General features: G+C 26.5%; 2 protein-coding genes across 2 annotated transcripts; both read right to left on the bottom strand.

Annotated features, from left to right (window-relative positions):
• Nucleotides 1-4,879: 4,879 nt before the first annotated feature.
• Nucleotides 4,880-6,351, bottom strand: Phum_PHUM035300 (Homeobox protein Hox-A2, putative; the record flags this gene model as incomplete). Its single annotated transcript, XM_002423038.1, has 3 exons — nt 4,880-5,530; nt 5,605-5,771; nt 6,312-6,351. The coding sequence occupies 3 exons, from the start codon at nt 6,349-6,351 to the stop codon at nt 4,880-4,882; spliced, it is 858 nt and encodes a 285-aa protein (XP_002423083.1).
• A 4,915-nt stretch (nt 6,352-11,266) lies between these two features.
• Phum_PHUM035290 (uncharacterized protein) lies at nt 11,267-12,546 on the bottom strand (the record flags this gene model as incomplete). The annotated part of the gene is made up of 2 exons (XM_002423037.1): nt 11,267-11,328; nt 11,364-12,546. The coding sequence occupies 2 exons, from the start codon at nt 12,544-12,546 to the stop codon at nt 11,267-11,269; spliced, it is 1,245 nt and encodes a 414-aa protein (XP_002423082.1).
• Between the last annotated feature and the right edge of the window lie 5,686 nt (nt 12,547-18,232).

Below are 18,232 nucleotides of genomic sequence, written 5' to 3'. Positions count from 1 at the left end.
ATTATTAAAGAAAAATTGGGAGCGATTATAAATTGGCGCTTGCGTGAAAGATACCCAAAGGTGCGATTAGTGAGCTAATTGTCCACTTGGCTGTTAATGACGTCAAAAAAAGGGAAAAAAGGACGAAAGGATAATTGAAATGAGAAAAAAGCAAAAGAGGAGGAATGCGAGTGCGTGTGTGCGTGTGCGTGTGTGTGCGGAGCCTCATATCAATTCCTGTTACCTCCCATTTTCATTAGAAAGAGGCATTTTTCAATGGGATTACTTTTCCCCCCCTTCTTTCCCCCCCACTCACTCCCTCCCCGCTCTTTTTACTCTTATTATCATTATCGTAAACATTTTACTTAACTTAAGCGTAATATTAAAAAAAAAAACAAACGTGATAACGACGACTAACCGTATAAATGAATAAAGGTTAAAAAGAAAGAAATAAAAAAATTTTTTTTTTTTTTTTTAGTGTCCCGATAAAAAAGGCCTCCCCATTCGTGCTCCCAAAGCGTCCATTAATCTAAAGTTTACGAGAAACATTTTAATTAACAGTCTAACTGCCCTAATAGCTCCCCAAGCTCCACTTTAATCCCGACCATTACTAATTAGAGAGAACACCAACTACAACATGCCTCCAAACTTCAAATTCTAATCTTCATCTTTTTTTCTTTCTTTCTTTCTTTCATTTTCCTTTTTTTTTTCCTTTTCCCTCCATTTTGTTTTTTTTTTACTCCCCTTTCTTCTTTCCCTCCTTTCTTTTCCTTTTTAATTTTCATTTATTTTTTAATAATATATATATATATTCCTTTCGTTTTATTTTTCGTGGTATTTTTTTTGGTCGAAACAAAATCTTATCGTATAAACCTTTTTTTCGCTTCCTTTTTTTTATCATTATTATTATTATTATTATTGATTTGTATTTTTTATTAATTACGTCACAATTTAATTTTTAAATTTTTTCGGTCTTTAATAATCGTATTATTTAAAAATCGTATTGCCCGTCTCTTCTTTTTACATTTTGAAAATTTTGTGTTTTCGTACCTGAACAGGAAGTGGTTTATCAACTTCCGGTAACTTTTCCTCATTTTTTGAAAAATTTTCTAATCGGTCGAAACAACGAAAGTCATCGTTTTGGTAATTTAAATTAAATTATTTAAACAAAGGAAATTTTCTATTTTTTTTTTAAATGGTTTTTTTTTTTATGACGTCACGTGTCATCAAATAAAACGATGATGATGATGATAATAATAATTATTTCAAATCTTTTAGTGATCTCAAAAAAAATTTTTTTTATAAATGAATTTTATATATTTACGAAAAAAAAAAAAAAATGGATGAATGGATTATGGAAAAAAAAAATCAATTTATCGATCAAATATTTACTATTTTTATTATTATTATCATTATCATTATTATTATTTTTATCAATGTATTAAATTTATCATTTTCTAAAAGAGTTAATGCATATCAATGTATATATTGATTATTGATATTAAAAGCTTTTTTTACGATAATATAATTAATTATTAGCCTGGAAAAAAAAAAATTTATTCAACGCCTTAAAAATCTAGGAAGGGAAAGGAGGAGAGGGGAGGTTGAAAAACATTTTCCCCTTAAAATATTATTATTATTATTGTTTACGATTAGTCGCAACGTTGAATTTTAAAAAAATAAATAAATAAATAATTTAAAATTTAAAAAAAAAAAAAAAGGAAGAAGAAAAATGTCGAGGGAATAATGAAAAAAAAAAAAAAAATTAAACAAGTTTGTGCTCACCCTGTTTTTCAATGATTTCAATTTCCAACCACCCCTTCTTTCCCCTTTTACCAACCAACCCTTAACAAAAAGCTCCACCGATGAAACCCAAGATGATACGGAAAATGGAAATTGAGCCGCCATTTTGTTTCACTCATTGTCTCATTAACTACTCCACTCTTAACTTGTTTAACAATTTTCACCTTTTCGATGATTTTTCTTGTTTTACCTAAACCCTTTTTATCATCATTATTATTATTTTCAATGCACGAAATCGGTCGCCATTTTGTTTTTGATTAAATTTTTCCCTTTAAAAATTCTAATGGTGATAGTTTTAATTAATATCTCTTGAATTTTTTTTTTTTTTATTGGAAAAAACTTCGACTTCGTGAGTATTTAAAATCGATAAACCGGAAGTGATCGTATTTACCGGAAACGGTTTAATTTAATCGATAATTATGAACGAATGACGTAACGTAAAGCGTTGTACGACGAGCGAAACATTCTTTTTAAATATTAGTTTTTTTTTTTTTTTTTTAATACCACGTGATTCTTCCATCGAAAGAATTTATTGTTAATAATGCGTATGCGTAAATGTATGGGTGTGCGTAACTCTCGTATAAATTTAAAGCGTCGAAAAAAAGAAAAAGAAAAAAAGGGTTAATCGGAAATAAATGGAAACAACATGCACAATGGGAATATGCAAAATGAAAAATTTTCTTATTTAGCGGAGAAGCTGTAAAGTTAACAAATCATTTTATTTTCATCTTACAACTTGAAAATTTGATTAATTATTTGGGTTATAAATTAACAATTAAAATGAATTTTTATGTATTTCCATATCTCTCTCTCTCTCTCTCTCACTCACTCACTAATTCTAATTTATAATTTTTCTCTCTCACTCTCTCTCTCGACGTTTTTTTTTTCTATTCTTTTCTCTCTCTCTCTCTCTTATTATAATTTTAAATTTTTTTAAATTTATAATTTTTTAAAACGTTAATTAATATACATTTATATTTATTATAATAATTGATAAAGTTGATACGTAAAAAAAAATGGCGGGAAAACGTAAAACAATTTAAAAAGCAAACTACAACAACAACAATTTTAATTTCGTTTGTTTGTTTGTTTGACACTGAATGATTGATATCTAGTATTAAAAATTGTTTGAAAATTTTATTTATATATATGCGGTCGTATAATTTTAAATTCAAATAAAAAAAAATCAAATCGAAAACAAAGTGTAATAAAAAACAAAAAAACAAAATGGAAGGTAAAAATCAAACTTGTAAAAAATTTATTTTATTTATTTATTTTCATTTTATATTATCATTTTACAACGTCGTTTTCACTCCCAAATCATCCAATATTATTGAAAATTATCAATGGTTTAAAATAAAAAATAAAAAATGGCCGATTTTTCGAATGTTTTTTAAATCACCCAACAAAAATAAAATAAAATAAAATTTACGTTAAATTTAAATCTTTAGGTAATTCCAATAAAACTGACGCTCGAAAAAAAATTTTCCTTGAATGATTGAATTTGAGAGTTTGATTTATACGTCGTAACTATACGAGACTATATGTGAATTATAGTAATTATTATTAATATTATTATTAAGAAAGGATATAAAACTTTATAGACTATATAAAAAAAGAGAGAAAATATTTTTATTTCGTTATGATTTATTATTAAATAACGTTTTGGTAATTTATTTTGCTATAAATTATAGTTTGTAGTTGTTGAAAGAAAAGGTTTACAAAATGACAGAAAAATTATTATTATTATTATTATTGTTTTATAGAGTATTTGAGATTTTTTTTTAAAGCGTCGTTTCATTTGAAATAATCTTTTCTTTTTTTCTTTCTGTAAATCCGTTTTAAGAAATATTTAACTGATTGAAATGAAAAGCAATTTGAGTAAAAGCTTGATACAACAACTACGACAGCTCATGAATAAATGATCTGTGATGTTCTTTTTAATCTCACACTCGACAGCCAAAAAAAAAAAAAAAACGAAGGAAAAAGAGGAAGAAAGAGAGAGAGAGAGAGAGAGAGTAAGAGAGAGAGAGAGAGAGAGAGAGAGAGAGAGAGAAATCATCGTATTTTCTTTTTTTTTTCTTTTTTTCCTTTGCTTTTTTTTTCTCCCTTCCCCTGATTTTTTATTTTCCACATGGTTTCTTATGCTGCCACGACGACATCCCCAAAATTAATTCTTTTTATTGGGGTAAAACAACAAAATAATAATAATAATAATAATAATAATAATGATAATGATAATGATAAAAATTAGAAATTGGAAAAAAAAAAAAAAAAAATTTTCTTAAAGGTGATTTAAAAAAATTTTTTTTTTTTGACTTTAACTTTCAAATTTTTTAATTTAAAATTTATAATTTCTTTTTCTTTTTTTTTACTTATATTATAATTAATTATGATAATGATAATAATAAAAATTATAATGAAAAATAATAATGGTAATGAAAATGATAATAATAATGATGAAAGTTTTAAGGAAGGATGAAAAAAGTAAAAGCGTAAATTTTTTTTTTTTTGTTTTTAAAGCGTAACTTTTGACTTTTAAATTTAGAAAAATAAAAAAAGAAATTATTAATTATTACGGTAATAATAATAATAATATATATCAGTTTACGAAAAAAAATGGTGGGGAAGGAAGGGAGAAGGGGAAAGGGGGAAGGACGACGGAAACGTGGCTCAAATCAATTTTAAAAAAAAAAATTTTCCAAATAATTTTACTTAATTTTAATCCTTATCGGTTGTAATTAATTATCGGGTAATAATAATTTTAAAAAAGGAAGGAAAATGGTAATTAATTAATTAATAAAAAAGACAATTAATTAATTATTTATTTATTTATTTATTTACAAACTCTAAATAGTTTTTTTTTTTTTAAATGGCGACAAATTTTTTTTATTCAATCAACTTAAAAAACACTCAACAACATCGATTTGAAAAAAAAAAAACATGAAAAATAAAATTTAGGAACTATTATTATTATTATTATTATTATTATTAATAAATTTATGTAAATATATAAATAAATTTAATTGCACATGATACACCGGAAACGTAAAAAGAATTTTTTTTACAATATGAGATTTCAATGAAAAAAAATTTTTTACACGACGTAAGGCCTATATAAACCTTCGTTACAATTATTATTATCATTAATATTAACGTAAAATCTTTTTGCTGTCGTACTACTCGTCGCTGTTGAAATTTGTTCGAATCCTTTTAATCTCGTCAATGATGAAAAATTTCCATCGTCGATATTATTATTATTATTATTACTATTATTAGTTTTACCTTCTCCACTTTGAAAACTTTCTTCCGAACTTTGTACGTTATCCTCGTCATTTTTAAATAAATTTTTATCACAAAATGATGATATCGAAGAACCTTTTCTACAATCCAAAGAAGGATAATTTAACCCTCCACGGGATTGTTGAAAGTATGATGAAGATGAACCGTTTCCGGTTCCTTCGTTTTTTTCAATAAATTCTTCGTTCCCACGAGAGGCGTATATATCTTTGTTCATCGGATACCTGATTCGAATATCTAAATTTTCCGAATTTTTCATCCGTATTTCTTTGGAGTCTTTTGTCGTTATCAAACATGATTTTCCACCACCGGATGTTGTTGTCGTTATGTTGGGTGAATTTAAAGATTTTGATTTTGTTTGACTACATTCTTCTTTTTGTTTGGCTTCCTGTTGTGCTTTTTTACTCCTTTTCCATTTCATTCGTCTATTTTGAAACCATATTTTCACCTGTAACGCATAACAACCGTTATTATAAGATTTTCTTTTTTTACATAAGAAAATTTAGGAAAATTTATGTTTACTTGAGTTTCCGTTAACATTAACGATGTTGCCACTTCGAATCGTTTCGGCCTTGATAAATATTTATTATGTTTAAATTGTTTTTCTAATTCTAATAATTGTTGACTTGTAAAAGCCGTTCTTGGTCGTCTTGTTTTTCCCAAAAGTGCATGACTTCCAGGTACGCATCCTGAAAATTACACAAATCGATAATAAATAAATAATAGATACATAAAAATAACTATGGTGGTGTTTAAATGTGAGAACATGTGCGAGAAATAAACAGGGGAAAATTATTTTTTTGTTCGGTTAAAGGGTGGATTAAAAAAAAAAAAAAAGATTTGAAATTATTCATTGTTTAAAACGACGTGTCAAAAGAAAAGGGGTGGGGGTGGGTATGAGAAAAGTGGTGGTGGTAAATTAGAAAAATTAGGATTCATTACATGCCATGACTAAAAGTCGACCCATCGATTTAATTTATGATAAATCATTTTTGTATTTTTTTTTTTTTTTTGGAAAAGATTAAAAATGAAACGATTTCCGTTTCCGTTTCCCTTTCTCTCTCTCTCTCTCTCTCTCTCTCTCTCTCTCTCTCTCTTTCTCTTTCTCTTTCTATCAAAAATAAAAGTAAAAAATTTTCAAATCAAACAATTGAATAATTTTTTTTTTTTTTTTTTTAATACAAATGATTTGTGCTAATTATTATCATCATCCCCGGTTTTTTTCTTACCCTTCCTCCTCCTCCTCCTCCTCCTCTTCCTCCCTCCCATTTAAAACCGGATGAATTCAACCCCTTTTAAGAGTTGTCACCACATGGAGACACCCTTTATCTTTTAGGATTTATTTATTGCCTATAAACCACCCCAATACAACGCTAATAAGATTGCATTAACATTACAAAAGGAAAATTTTTTTTTTCTTTTTTTTTTTTATCGAGTCCTTTTATTTTATTTGATTTCAATGAAATTTGTAGGACAAACTAAATTTCACGACAAATGCTTTTTATTACATGGTATGACGATGATGATGATGATGACGACTTGTTTGCTCGCATTATCCAAACCGGCAATTAAATTAATTCTTTCTTTTTTTTTTTTTTTTTTTTTAAACATTTAAGGGATGAAAATTTTGCTTTATTGAAATAAATAAGGGAAACAAAATCGTGACGTAAACAAAACAAAACAAAACCTGATACCTGATAATTTATCCGTAACCGATAGTTTACCACAGTTTCAAAACACTTTATATCCTAATGACGTCAATTATTTTTTTTTTTTCTCTTATCATTAAGTAATTTTATTACGGTAAAACAAAATATTAATTAATTTTTTTTCCTAAGTAATGATAATAATAATAATAATGATACGTAATAATGATAATAATGATATTGACAGGTGACAAACAATTTAGTTTTACACATGAAAAAAAGGAAAAAAAACAGTGATATAAATTGATAATGGGTGCTATAAATAATAATAATAATTATTATTATTATTATTAAAGTTGAATGCAAATAAAGATTATTATTATTATTATTACTACAATTTGTGAGCGTAAATAAAAGAAGAGAAGGAAAAAATAATAATAATAATAATCACACGAGCCCATGTGGCCAAACTAAACCCTCAGGTTCATCCCTAACCCTTATCAAAAGTGATTTTTTTTTTTTTATCTTTTACTCCAGGGTGATTGATGTTATTTTTTTTTTTTTAAATTTTTGTCGCGAGTTTTAGAAATAATAATAATTTTTAATAAGAGAGAGAGAGAGAGAGAGAGAGAGAATACGAAAATGAATATTAAATAATAATAACTAGTTTGTAGGAAAAAAAAAACAAAAAAAAAGTCGACAACAACAACATCAGTAAAAAAAAATTGGAAAAAAAATTTTTAGTAGATTAGCAGACGATTTTTTTTTTTTTGTTGTTGTTATTATTATTGTTAACTGATGGCTGAGGCTAAAAGTGACATACGGCGGTTATTTTTTTTATTCGTTTGACAATTACCCATAAGTTAGCGATAAATTTAGACCGGATTGAAATGAGTCGTCATCGTTGTTGTTGTCGTGATGGGTGTGTGTGTGTGTGTGTGTGTGGAGGGTGGAAAATCGGGGATGATTAATTCCATGTGTAAATAAACACTTATCTAATTTATTTAATACCGCACCATTCCGCCTACGGGAATTGCCATTTTATATTTATATATATATATATATATGAACGGCAAACCTCCTCCTCCTCCTCTTCCCTCCCCCTCGTCCCCACTCCCGGTTTCCACACCCCGTCGTTCGTTTTCCCCATCGACAATTCTACGTTTTTCTGTGTTTGTATATTAAATGAATACCACCCGTCACACCCAAAACGAATCGTTTCCTAATTTTTTTTTTTTTTTTTTTTTTATATTTAAACTTTAACGTGTCGAATGTTATTTATGTATCAGGTGATGGGACGACATTTTGATTTATTTGTTTATATAATAATAATAATAATGATGATTACGTTATTATCGTTATTGAACTTAAATAAGGTTCATGTTGTATAGTTTTCCCCGGTCGATACGTTTACCATTCGAATGTTTTTTTTTTTTTTTTTAATTTAAATTTTAAGGTTTAGGTTTGAAGAATCATCGTTTTGACGGGAAAAGAAAAAGTTTTTTTTTCTCCCCCGTAAACCGTAATCGCGCGACATTTTGTGACGTCAAAGTAAAAATTTTATGCCGTCATCATAAACAGATTGCGCCCCCTTATGTCCAATTTTTTACGGAGTCGTTAATTCTTTATGTCAACAAATTCAAACATAAGAGAGCCAAAAAAAAAATTAATGTTCGTTCTTATCATCCTTCTCTCTCTCTCTTTCCTCCCCCTCACCTCCCCCTCACTCACTCACTCACCCCCTCTCTCTCTCTTTATCTCTTTTCCTTTATTTTCATTTCTCTTTTTATAATAAGTAAGCTCCTTCTTCTAATCAGGTTAAATTATTTTCCTTCTTGTTGTTGTTGATTTTTACAATATTCTCTCTCGTTCGTTTGTCGTGTTTGTTAAAATGTTTGTTTCCGTCGGATCACAAAATGTTGCCATTTTTTTTTTTTTAACAACGTCTGGAAAATTTTTTTGTGAACAACGCACACACATTTCGGTTACGATAAGAATATGCGGTTTGAAAGGAGAGAGAGAGAGAGAAAGAAAATTTTCCGTTGGAAACGTTTCTAACGTGGTAAAAATTAATAAAAAACAAGGGAAAATTTTTTTGTACCTTTTTTTTTTTATTATAAAACAAACAGAAGAAGAAGAAAATTTACCTTTTATTCAATTCGACCATAACGAATATTTAATCCGAAATTTCGTTTATTTTACTAAAAACCACATAATCCATTTTAATAAGACTCATGTTTTCTTTTTGGAAAATAAACGGTGAAAAAACTACGGACGAAAGGGTAGAAAATTCGGGGGTGGAAAGGGGAGGGGAGATGGAGAGAAAGGGAAAAAGGATAAGGTTATCGTAAGGAAAATTGACGCGGTATAATTTTTTTTTTTTTTTCATTCACGAGTGAAGAGATAATAATAATAATAATAATAATAATAATAATAATAATGATAATGATAATGGTAATAATGATAATGATGATAATAATAGTTTTGTTTTTATTGTTAAAAAAAATGATGGCTGAAATTTTTTTTAATAGTCGACGAAAAGATCGTAAAATTTTCCTTCCCTTTTTATATTTTATTTATTTTTTTTTTTACTTTTTCATCCCTTTAAAAAAAGAAAAACACTTCATTGGCTTATTTTCAAATTATCAAAGGGATGCGTATTCCCACAATTAAAAAGAAAAAGTAAAGATGAGAAAGTCGACGACGATGACGACGATGATGATGGCGGCGATGGTGGTGGTGGTGTTTGGGGGATGAAAAGAAGGACAACAACGAGGCAATGGTAAAAACGAACGAAAAAAAAAAGAAAGAGTAAAAAAAAAAAAAGGGAAAATTGTTGGGGAGCTAATTGGACTTTTCTTCCCTCCAGGGAGAGTAAATTATGGAATAGGAAAAGTTTTTTGGATATAAGTTAAAAGTAAGGTTTTGATGGGTTCTTAAACATTTGTGGGAGTAAATGGGAGAGAAAAGAGCAGAAATTAAGTTAGCTAATTGCTCTTCATTCTCTCTCTCTCTCTCTCTCTCCGTCTTTTTCTTTTCTTTCTTTCTTTCTCTTTATGTTTTTCTCAAATATTTTATCGTCGTCTCTTTCTTTTTTATTATTTTACCAATGTATCTTTATCTTTTTTCATTTTCAACTTGGTTTTTCCCTTTCTACGATTCGCGATCTGTCTTCCACTTTCTATTTTTTCGTATTATCGCTTTTCATTCTCGAGTTCTCCCCAGGGTTAGAGAAAATAAATTTTTCTTTTAAGACGTTTTACTCGGTTCAGCCACCTTTCCAAAAAAAAAAAAAAAAAATTTCTACAGAACATTTTTCAATTGTTTCCTTTATTTTATTTTATTTTTTTTATTGCTCTTTTCTTTTTTTTCCCAATAAAATATTTTATAATAATTAAATTTAATTTTTATATAATTTAAATTAAAATTTTCTTTTTGAAATGAAAGAAAATCTCACACGCACAAAAAGAGAGTAAAATGATTTAAAACACTTTTAGGGGTTGAAAAATAAAAAAAAAACGTTTATGGAAAACTTAATCCAAAGAAATGTAACTCTTAAGTCAAAATTATGATTTAAATGGGGGGGCGGGAATAAGGGATGAATGGAAAACGAGATGAGTTTACGGCTTGAATGGATTAAAAAAAAAAAGAAAACCTTTTTCAAATATTTTCTCAGGCATCAACACCACCACCACCACCATCGCCATCGTCGTCTTCGTTCCCCCCCCCCGACACCACCACCATCATATTCAACGATTTTCCTTTTTTTTTTTTGTTTGAATTTTCCTCACGTTTTAAGTTTAGAATACATTTGAAAATTACTTTTTTTTCATATATTTATATATTTTTTTTTAAGGGGTGGATTAGATTTAAAATCAAAATTTTTTTTTACAATACTTAATTATTGTTTATTTTTTCATCCCCTAAAAAAATTTTTTTTTTTTTTCCGGAGGGTGGAATTTTTTTTCTAGCTATTCGAAACGTGCATATTTTAAATAATTAATTTTCAAGTAAAAATTTATTTGTTACGTGAAAAGAAATCGTGTAAATAACGATTAACAATATCCGGATATCAATATCCGGTTTTGAAAAATTTTGTCCAGTTTGAGTCTCCAAAATGTTTTTATCATAATGGAAAATCATAAAGTAAAAAATATAAAATTTACTTAATTGAAAACTGGAGAAGAAAAAAAAAGTGAAATAATTTGACGGGTAAATTAAAAAAAAAAAGGACGTTAAGACATTTTCCTGGAAAATTCAAGAAAAAAAAATTCAATTTTTCACGGGAAATTTTTTTTTCCTTTTTTTTTAATTTAAAATTTGATTGGGTAAAAGAAAAAACTGCCGACGTTAAATTTTTTTTATAGTTTTTAAAATGTTGGAATTGGTTTTGATCGAGAAATTTTTTTTTTTTAGTTTAAAAGTGACTGATTGATTGATTGATTGATTGAGTAGTAGAAAAAAAAATTTTTAATTGTTGCCAAAAGATTGACGGGAAAGTGACAAATTTTCCAGTTATTTATCATTCTTAGTTTTAATTAATTATAAACCGAAATCAAAGCTAAAATTTTATCATCTGCTGGAATCAAAATTTTATATTCTGGAACGAAAAATTGAAATTTAGATAAATAATACCTGATAAATCTGGAAGTCTTGGATAAAACATTCCAGTCCTTGCCAACCATTCCAATTGCATGTGATGAAGGTGTTGACTTCCTCCAGTATTTAAACCCAATATCGATGTCCCATTGTTTGACGATATTCCCGTTTTCATTCCAGTCGAATTCGTTCCAGATATTTTAGAATTAACACTTCCGCCGGTGTTTGAATTCAAAGGATGAAATGCAGATGAAAACGAATGAGGTGTAGAATAAGCTAAAAATGCAGAGTGAGGCCTTAATTGCTGGATATTCGGTCTGGACCCCAGCATAATATTCGAATTTTGATTCATAAAATTTTGCGATCCGTTATTTGTTGTTGTTGTCGACGTCGTCGTCGTCATAAGTAATCCGGGACGTGGAAAAATTTGCGACGAACCGAAATCTTCTCCGGAATCGTTTAAATTATTACGAAAATCATTTTCATTACCTGGAGATATTGGAGGACTTGAATTATCCGATAATTCCGGACTGTTCGATCTCGTTTCGTTTGTTTTTCCAGAAAACGGACTTTGACTTCTGCTATTATCGCAATCTCTACGCATTTCACATTCTGATAAATTTTCCACGATTCTCTCTGGATAAAAATTTAATTTATTATCCGTTATCATTTCCACATCGTCGTATTTTTCTCTATCGTAATCTAAATTTTTCGTCGTATATTTTCCAGTTATTGATTCGTAAATTGTTTCACCACCGTCAGATATTTTATTTCCAACGGCACGATTAACATTTTCAAAAAATAATTTACTTTTCTGTTGTCCGCGTTTATCGAAAACATTAAAAAAATTTTTTCTTTCATCATTATCATCATCGTCATCATCATCACCGCCACCGCCACTGCCACCGACACCATCTTTTACCTGTTCCGCAGTTTTTCGAAAACATTTTGTTATATCGTTGGAACATTTAACATTTCCTACATTAAAATCCGACCCGAAAAAATTTTTATTTTCATTTTTACCCAAAAGTGCATCTATGCAAAATGATTTTTTTGTTTTAACCGTTATATTTTTCTTATCCGACATCCCGTTGGATTCTTCGTTCGATTTATATTTTGACGAATCGCATTTATTTATTTTGTCGGTAGTTATCAAAGTACCGGTTGGTGTCATTGTATTTGTTGTTGTTGTTGTTGGTGTTCCCGTTTCGGATATCATATCGAACTTTTTTTTTTCTCTTTTCCTTATCAATCCCGCGATTTTATAAAAATAAGTAACGCGTACGTGAAGTTGGCATATTCGAAACTGAGAAAAGCAACAAAAAAAATTCGTATTATTTGATTACATAAGTAAATAAAACGATGAATTTGGTCATCCGTTAAATATGTGAATGAAAGAATCTCCTTTACGAGATTAACGAAACGCACACTGAATGAACAGAGGGTGGGATTTAATAGGGGTTGATTTTTAACTTATTTTATAAAATGTTCAGTTTTAATTTTTATGCTTTTCTTTTTTATTTCATCTCTTATAAAAAAAACAAAAATAACACGAAGTCGAAAAAAAAACCAATTTGCTTAGGAAAAACCAAAATATATTTTTTTTTCGCAAATTTATTATTATTATTATTATTATTATTACTATTACAATTAATATTATTTTTAATAAATATTAAATAAGAGAAAAGGGAAAAAACCGGAAGTAATATATTTATTAAACTTTTTCTTTTAAGTTGAATCTAAAAACGAGAAATTTATAGAAATTTAAAATTTTTCTTTTTTTGTTTTCCACGAGTTTTATCTTTTAAAAACTGAACTTTTTAAAAAAACTGAAGTAAATAACGTTTAGAGACTCGTTTGAGAACAATAAAATGTCGCGGCACTTTTTATTGGTGGAAAGGTGCCAGGCCACGCCTCTTTTTTTACATTATGCAAACCCTTTTAGCTAAAATGGAGGGAGGATCCGAGGGGATAAATTTCAAGAGGGTAAATTTTTATGTTACCCTTTCATGACTTACATCTTCAAATGTGAAAATGAGAACCTGTAAAAATCCTATAAAAAAAAAAACAAAAAATTCATTTTGCATTTACTCACACTTTTGACACGCACACGCACACGTACACGCACACGCACGTGAAAATAAATTTTCCATAAAACTTTTTGTGTTTTATTTTCTCTCCCAAAATTTTGTTCCAATTTTTTTTTTTTTTTCGAAACATGGTTTTATTCAATAATCAACGTATATTTTTCTCACACTACGATAATAATAATAATAATAATAATAATTTTTCTTTTACGTTTTTTTTTATTTGTTATCCAGTAACGGCGATAAATTACTTTAATTAAAAATTTATTTATTTACAATTCGAAAAATTTCCCCTCATTTCCAGCGATGAAATTTTCATCGAAATTTTAAAATGGCTAAATAAATTTTTAGTTAAAAATTATTGTTTCAAAACAAAAAGAAAATTCTGGAAAATTTTTTTTTTTATTATTATTTTTATTATTAAAGAATAATTATTCGTGTAAACGTGAAATGTTTAAACTTATTCTTAATTACAAGATTAAAATTATTTTCTTATTATTATTATTATTAAATAAATAATTTAAGAAAATAAAATTTTTGAGAGGAAAAAAAAATTGGAAAGAGTTAAGAAAAAGATTAAAAGAAAGAAAGAGAGAGAGAGAGAGAGAGAGAGAGTAAAGGATAAAATTGTAATGCAAGAATTAAAGGCATTTTTAAAATGAAAAAAAAATCAAGTTAAATGAAGAATCGCATTACGTATCCGCAGAACTTTAAAAAAAACAGAGAGGGAGAAACAAAAGAAAGAGAGAGAGTGAGAGAAAATGAAAAAAAGATAGAGAAAAAAAAAATTACAAGGGAAATAATGAAAGAAAGAGAGAAAAAAATTTAATGAGAGAGAGAGAGAAAGTAATGGAGAGAAAGCTAAGGGTTGGCTCACTGACTGACTGACTGACTGGCTGGATGACTGGATAGATGGATGGATGGCTCGATGGCGCGGCTGGAGTTAAAGAGCATGGAAAAGTAAACTGTAAAAAAAAAAAAAAAAAAAAAATTTCTTGTCTCGTTGATTGCTCCTTTCTTGCCTTTCTACCTTCCTACCTTCCTACCTACCTTCCTGCCTCCCTGCCTCCCTGCCTGCTCCCTTCCCTACCTTCCTGCTACTGATACTTAACGCTTCGTTTAACGCGATTCTTTTCAACCAAATTCGATTTTGTTTTGTTTTAGATGACGTTTATATTCCGCATCACGTACTAATCTATTTTACTCTTTTTTTTCTTTTTCCGTCTTATTTATTTTATTTTTCTTCTTCCTTTTCCTTTTTTTTTTTTTTTTAACAATCGACTAACGCCTTTTTTTTTTAAAACATACGTATCATTATTATTATTATTATTTTTATTACGGTAATTTTTCTTTCGTAAAATAAAAAAAAATTTATCGTTTATTCCTTCTTACGTCATTCATTCCACCTTTCAAACAAAAAAAATTTTTTTTTTTTTTTTTTTTTAAAAGAAACAAAGTTTAAATCAATTTTTTTATTTTATAGTCGCTATAAAATTTATTTTATAGTAAGTAACTTATAGTAAAAACTTTATATAAACAATCAACAATCACGTGATCATGATGATGATAATGATAATAAAAATTTTACCGTTTATTTATTATTTAAGAACACTGAAAGACAGGTAATGACGAATAATATTATTATTATTAATCTTATTCGACATCGAAATTTGATAACAATTACTTACTTACCATATGAGTGATAACAGCGTGTGATGATAATGATAATAATAATAATAATAATAATTCTTTTTGTAACAAATAAAAAATTAAAATTTTTTCTCACGCGATTTTAGGTGATTTTTTAAAAAAAAAAGAGGGGGTAGGGTAAAAAGGTACGAAACCTTTTTTTTTTATTTTATTTTTTTGATTTTGTTGAGGGGGAGGGGTAGGGATGGAGGATGGGAGAGGGGAGGAGAAAGGGTGTAAAGAGGAGGAGTGTGAGGAGGAGGGGGGACAGAGAGAGGAAATCAATTTGTTTTAAATTCGCTTGGGAAGTCGGGTAAAAATGAAGGCGACACGACGGAAGACGGTTAATTTGTTTAACTAGTTTACGAAAAGGTTAGGAAAAGGTTTTCACATTCGATCCTTTTCCAACAAATTGAGTTAGAAATTTTGAAATCAGAAAATAAAATGGTTGAGTGAATTTGAAAACGTTGAATTGGATTGAAGACTCGTTAAGAAACGTGAAAAAAAAAATAAAAAAAAAAAAAAAATACCCTCGTCCATTTTATATTATTATTATTATTATTACGGTCTTAAATCGTCCTCGAATTGTTTTTACGTTTTCGAAAAAAAACTATGTTTTATCATTATTATTATTATTACTATTATTATTAAATTTACTTTAATTGCGCGATAAACAAACTCGACATTTTTTTTTTGTTGAGAAAAAAGGTTTTTTGGATATGTTTTTTCCTTTTGTTTTAACCTTTCGGCAGGAATTTATGAATTAATAATAATAATAAGTTAATAATAACGCGCATAATAATGAAAAAAAAACTTATTAACGTTTATTTTCATAACTTTTTTTCATAAAAACCTTATTTATATTTGTAAAATCGTGTTCGGTAAACTGTCGATAATATTTTATTAATATTTACTTTTTTTATTTTATTAATTTAAAATTTTTTTCAAAAAAAAGGTTATTAACCAGAGGTTAAATAATAATAATAATAATTTAAGTTTTTTATCACTTTTTTTAATAACTAAAAAAAAATTATTAATTATTTATTTATTATCATTTTACGTAAATAAATAAATAAATAAATAAAACCTCGTCCGATTTTTCGCTTTCGTGACGAAATAAAATAAAAAAAATTAATAAGTTAATAAAATTTTTTTAAAAAAATAATTTCAGATGATAAATACATAAATGTGATACGTAAGTGATGATTATTAAATTATTAATAATTAACACACTCATGGAAATTTTAAAAAACAAAAAAAAAATTTTATTATTTAATAATATTTTATTTAAAATTTGTTTTTGTCGCACAATAAAATTTTAATAATAAAATGAATTTTTAATATTTATTATTATTATTATTATTTAATTAAAAATTGTTTTATTGTTGAGCACATAAAATAAATAAACAAATAAATAAGTAAATATAATCATAATAATAATTTATTTTATTAATTCGGGTTTTTTTTCCCCCTCACGAATTTATTGATTTCACTCTAAGACGATTTTTTCAAATTTATTAAACTCAAAAAAAAAAAAAATAATAATAATAATAATAATAATAATAATAATTAATAATAATAAATTTCGATTTTAAAACAAAATAATAATAAAAATTATCAATTAATTTTTTAAAATACATAATTATAACTAAAATTATTTTTTCTTTTTTGTACAAACAAATTAATTTCGAATAATAAAAATCATTATCATTATTATCGTGATTATTTATTAAATAAATAAATAAATAATTTTATTTTACGATTTCGCCGATACATAATATAAAAAATACATCGAAATATTATCACGAAAAAAAAAAAAAATTTTGTTTGCCCTATTGTGTGCAACGCATCGAAAACAATAATAGTAACAATAATAATAATAATCATCAACATTATTATTACTATTATTATTATTATTATTATCATTAATTTTCGACAATTTAAAAAAAATAATTATGTTGTAATCGTTTTAATAATGCGTAAATACATACATAAATAAAGTCCACTTTTCGCCACCCACATTTCCCGTCGCATATTTATTTATTTATTTACATCGTAACCAGTTATTATCATTATTATTATCATCATTATCATAATAAACAAAGTCGCACGATTAAAAATTAAATAAAAAATAAAGTAAATTAACATATATTATTAACAACAATAAAATAAAATGCATGATGTGACAATAACAACAACTCTTATTTATTTATTTTGCGACATTTTCCGCCATTTTATTATAATCCATTATAAATTACAATATAAAGAAGAAGAAGAAAAGAAAATTTTTTTCAGGTACCAAAAATATACACAAGTACACAACCACGCACACACACACACACACATATATATACATAAAATATATATAAAACCGAAAATGAATTTGTACTTTTATTTCTAAAAGAAAAAAAAAAAACCTTATTAAGAGACTTTAATTTACAACAACCGGACAAATATATTTTAGTAATTAAAAATCAAATTAATAATAATAATAATAATAATAATAATAATAATAATAATAATAATAACAAAATAATCAAATAATTAAATACCAGCCTTTGATTTTTTTGTTTTTTTTTTTGGATTTTGTTTTTCATTTTGTTTTTTTCTCTACTAAAAATTATTATTATTATTATCATCATCATCATTATTATACATCACTGATTATAATATTATCATTATTATTATTATTTTATATATAGTTTTAATTCAGTTTTTTACAAAAAAAAAGAGGGGGGGGAATTTAAATTTTTTATGAATGAGGGCTTAACTAAAACTTCCACGTTTTTTTTACAATTATCATTATCATTTCGATAATTTTTTTTTTTTTTGAATTATGTCGATAATAACTAATATTATTATCATCATTATTATTACAGTTTTCCCTTATTTAAAAATTTTATTTATTTATTTATTTTGTTTTTTGTTTTCGAATCGTAGACGCCATTTTTAAATCCGCGTTTTAATTAATTACGTTTTGTTTTATATTTTAATAATAATAATAATAATAATAATAATAATAATCGTGGAAATGTAAAATATCCCGGATAAACTATTCAATTCGTTATTAATAATCATCCCTCATTTTCTTTTTCGATAATAATAATAATAATAATAAATACAGCTAAA

The sequence above is a fragment of the Pediculus humanus genome, genomic scaffold, assembly GCF_000006295.1.
Source record: "Pediculus humanus corporis 1103172107383 genomic scaffold, whole genome shotgun sequence".
Classification (NCBI taxonomy): domain Eukaryota; kingdom Metazoa; phylum Arthropoda; class Insecta; order Psocodea; family Pediculidae; genus Pediculus; species Pediculus humanus.
Note: the sequence above shows the minus strand (reverse complement) of the source record. Positions and strands in the feature narration are given on the sequence as shown.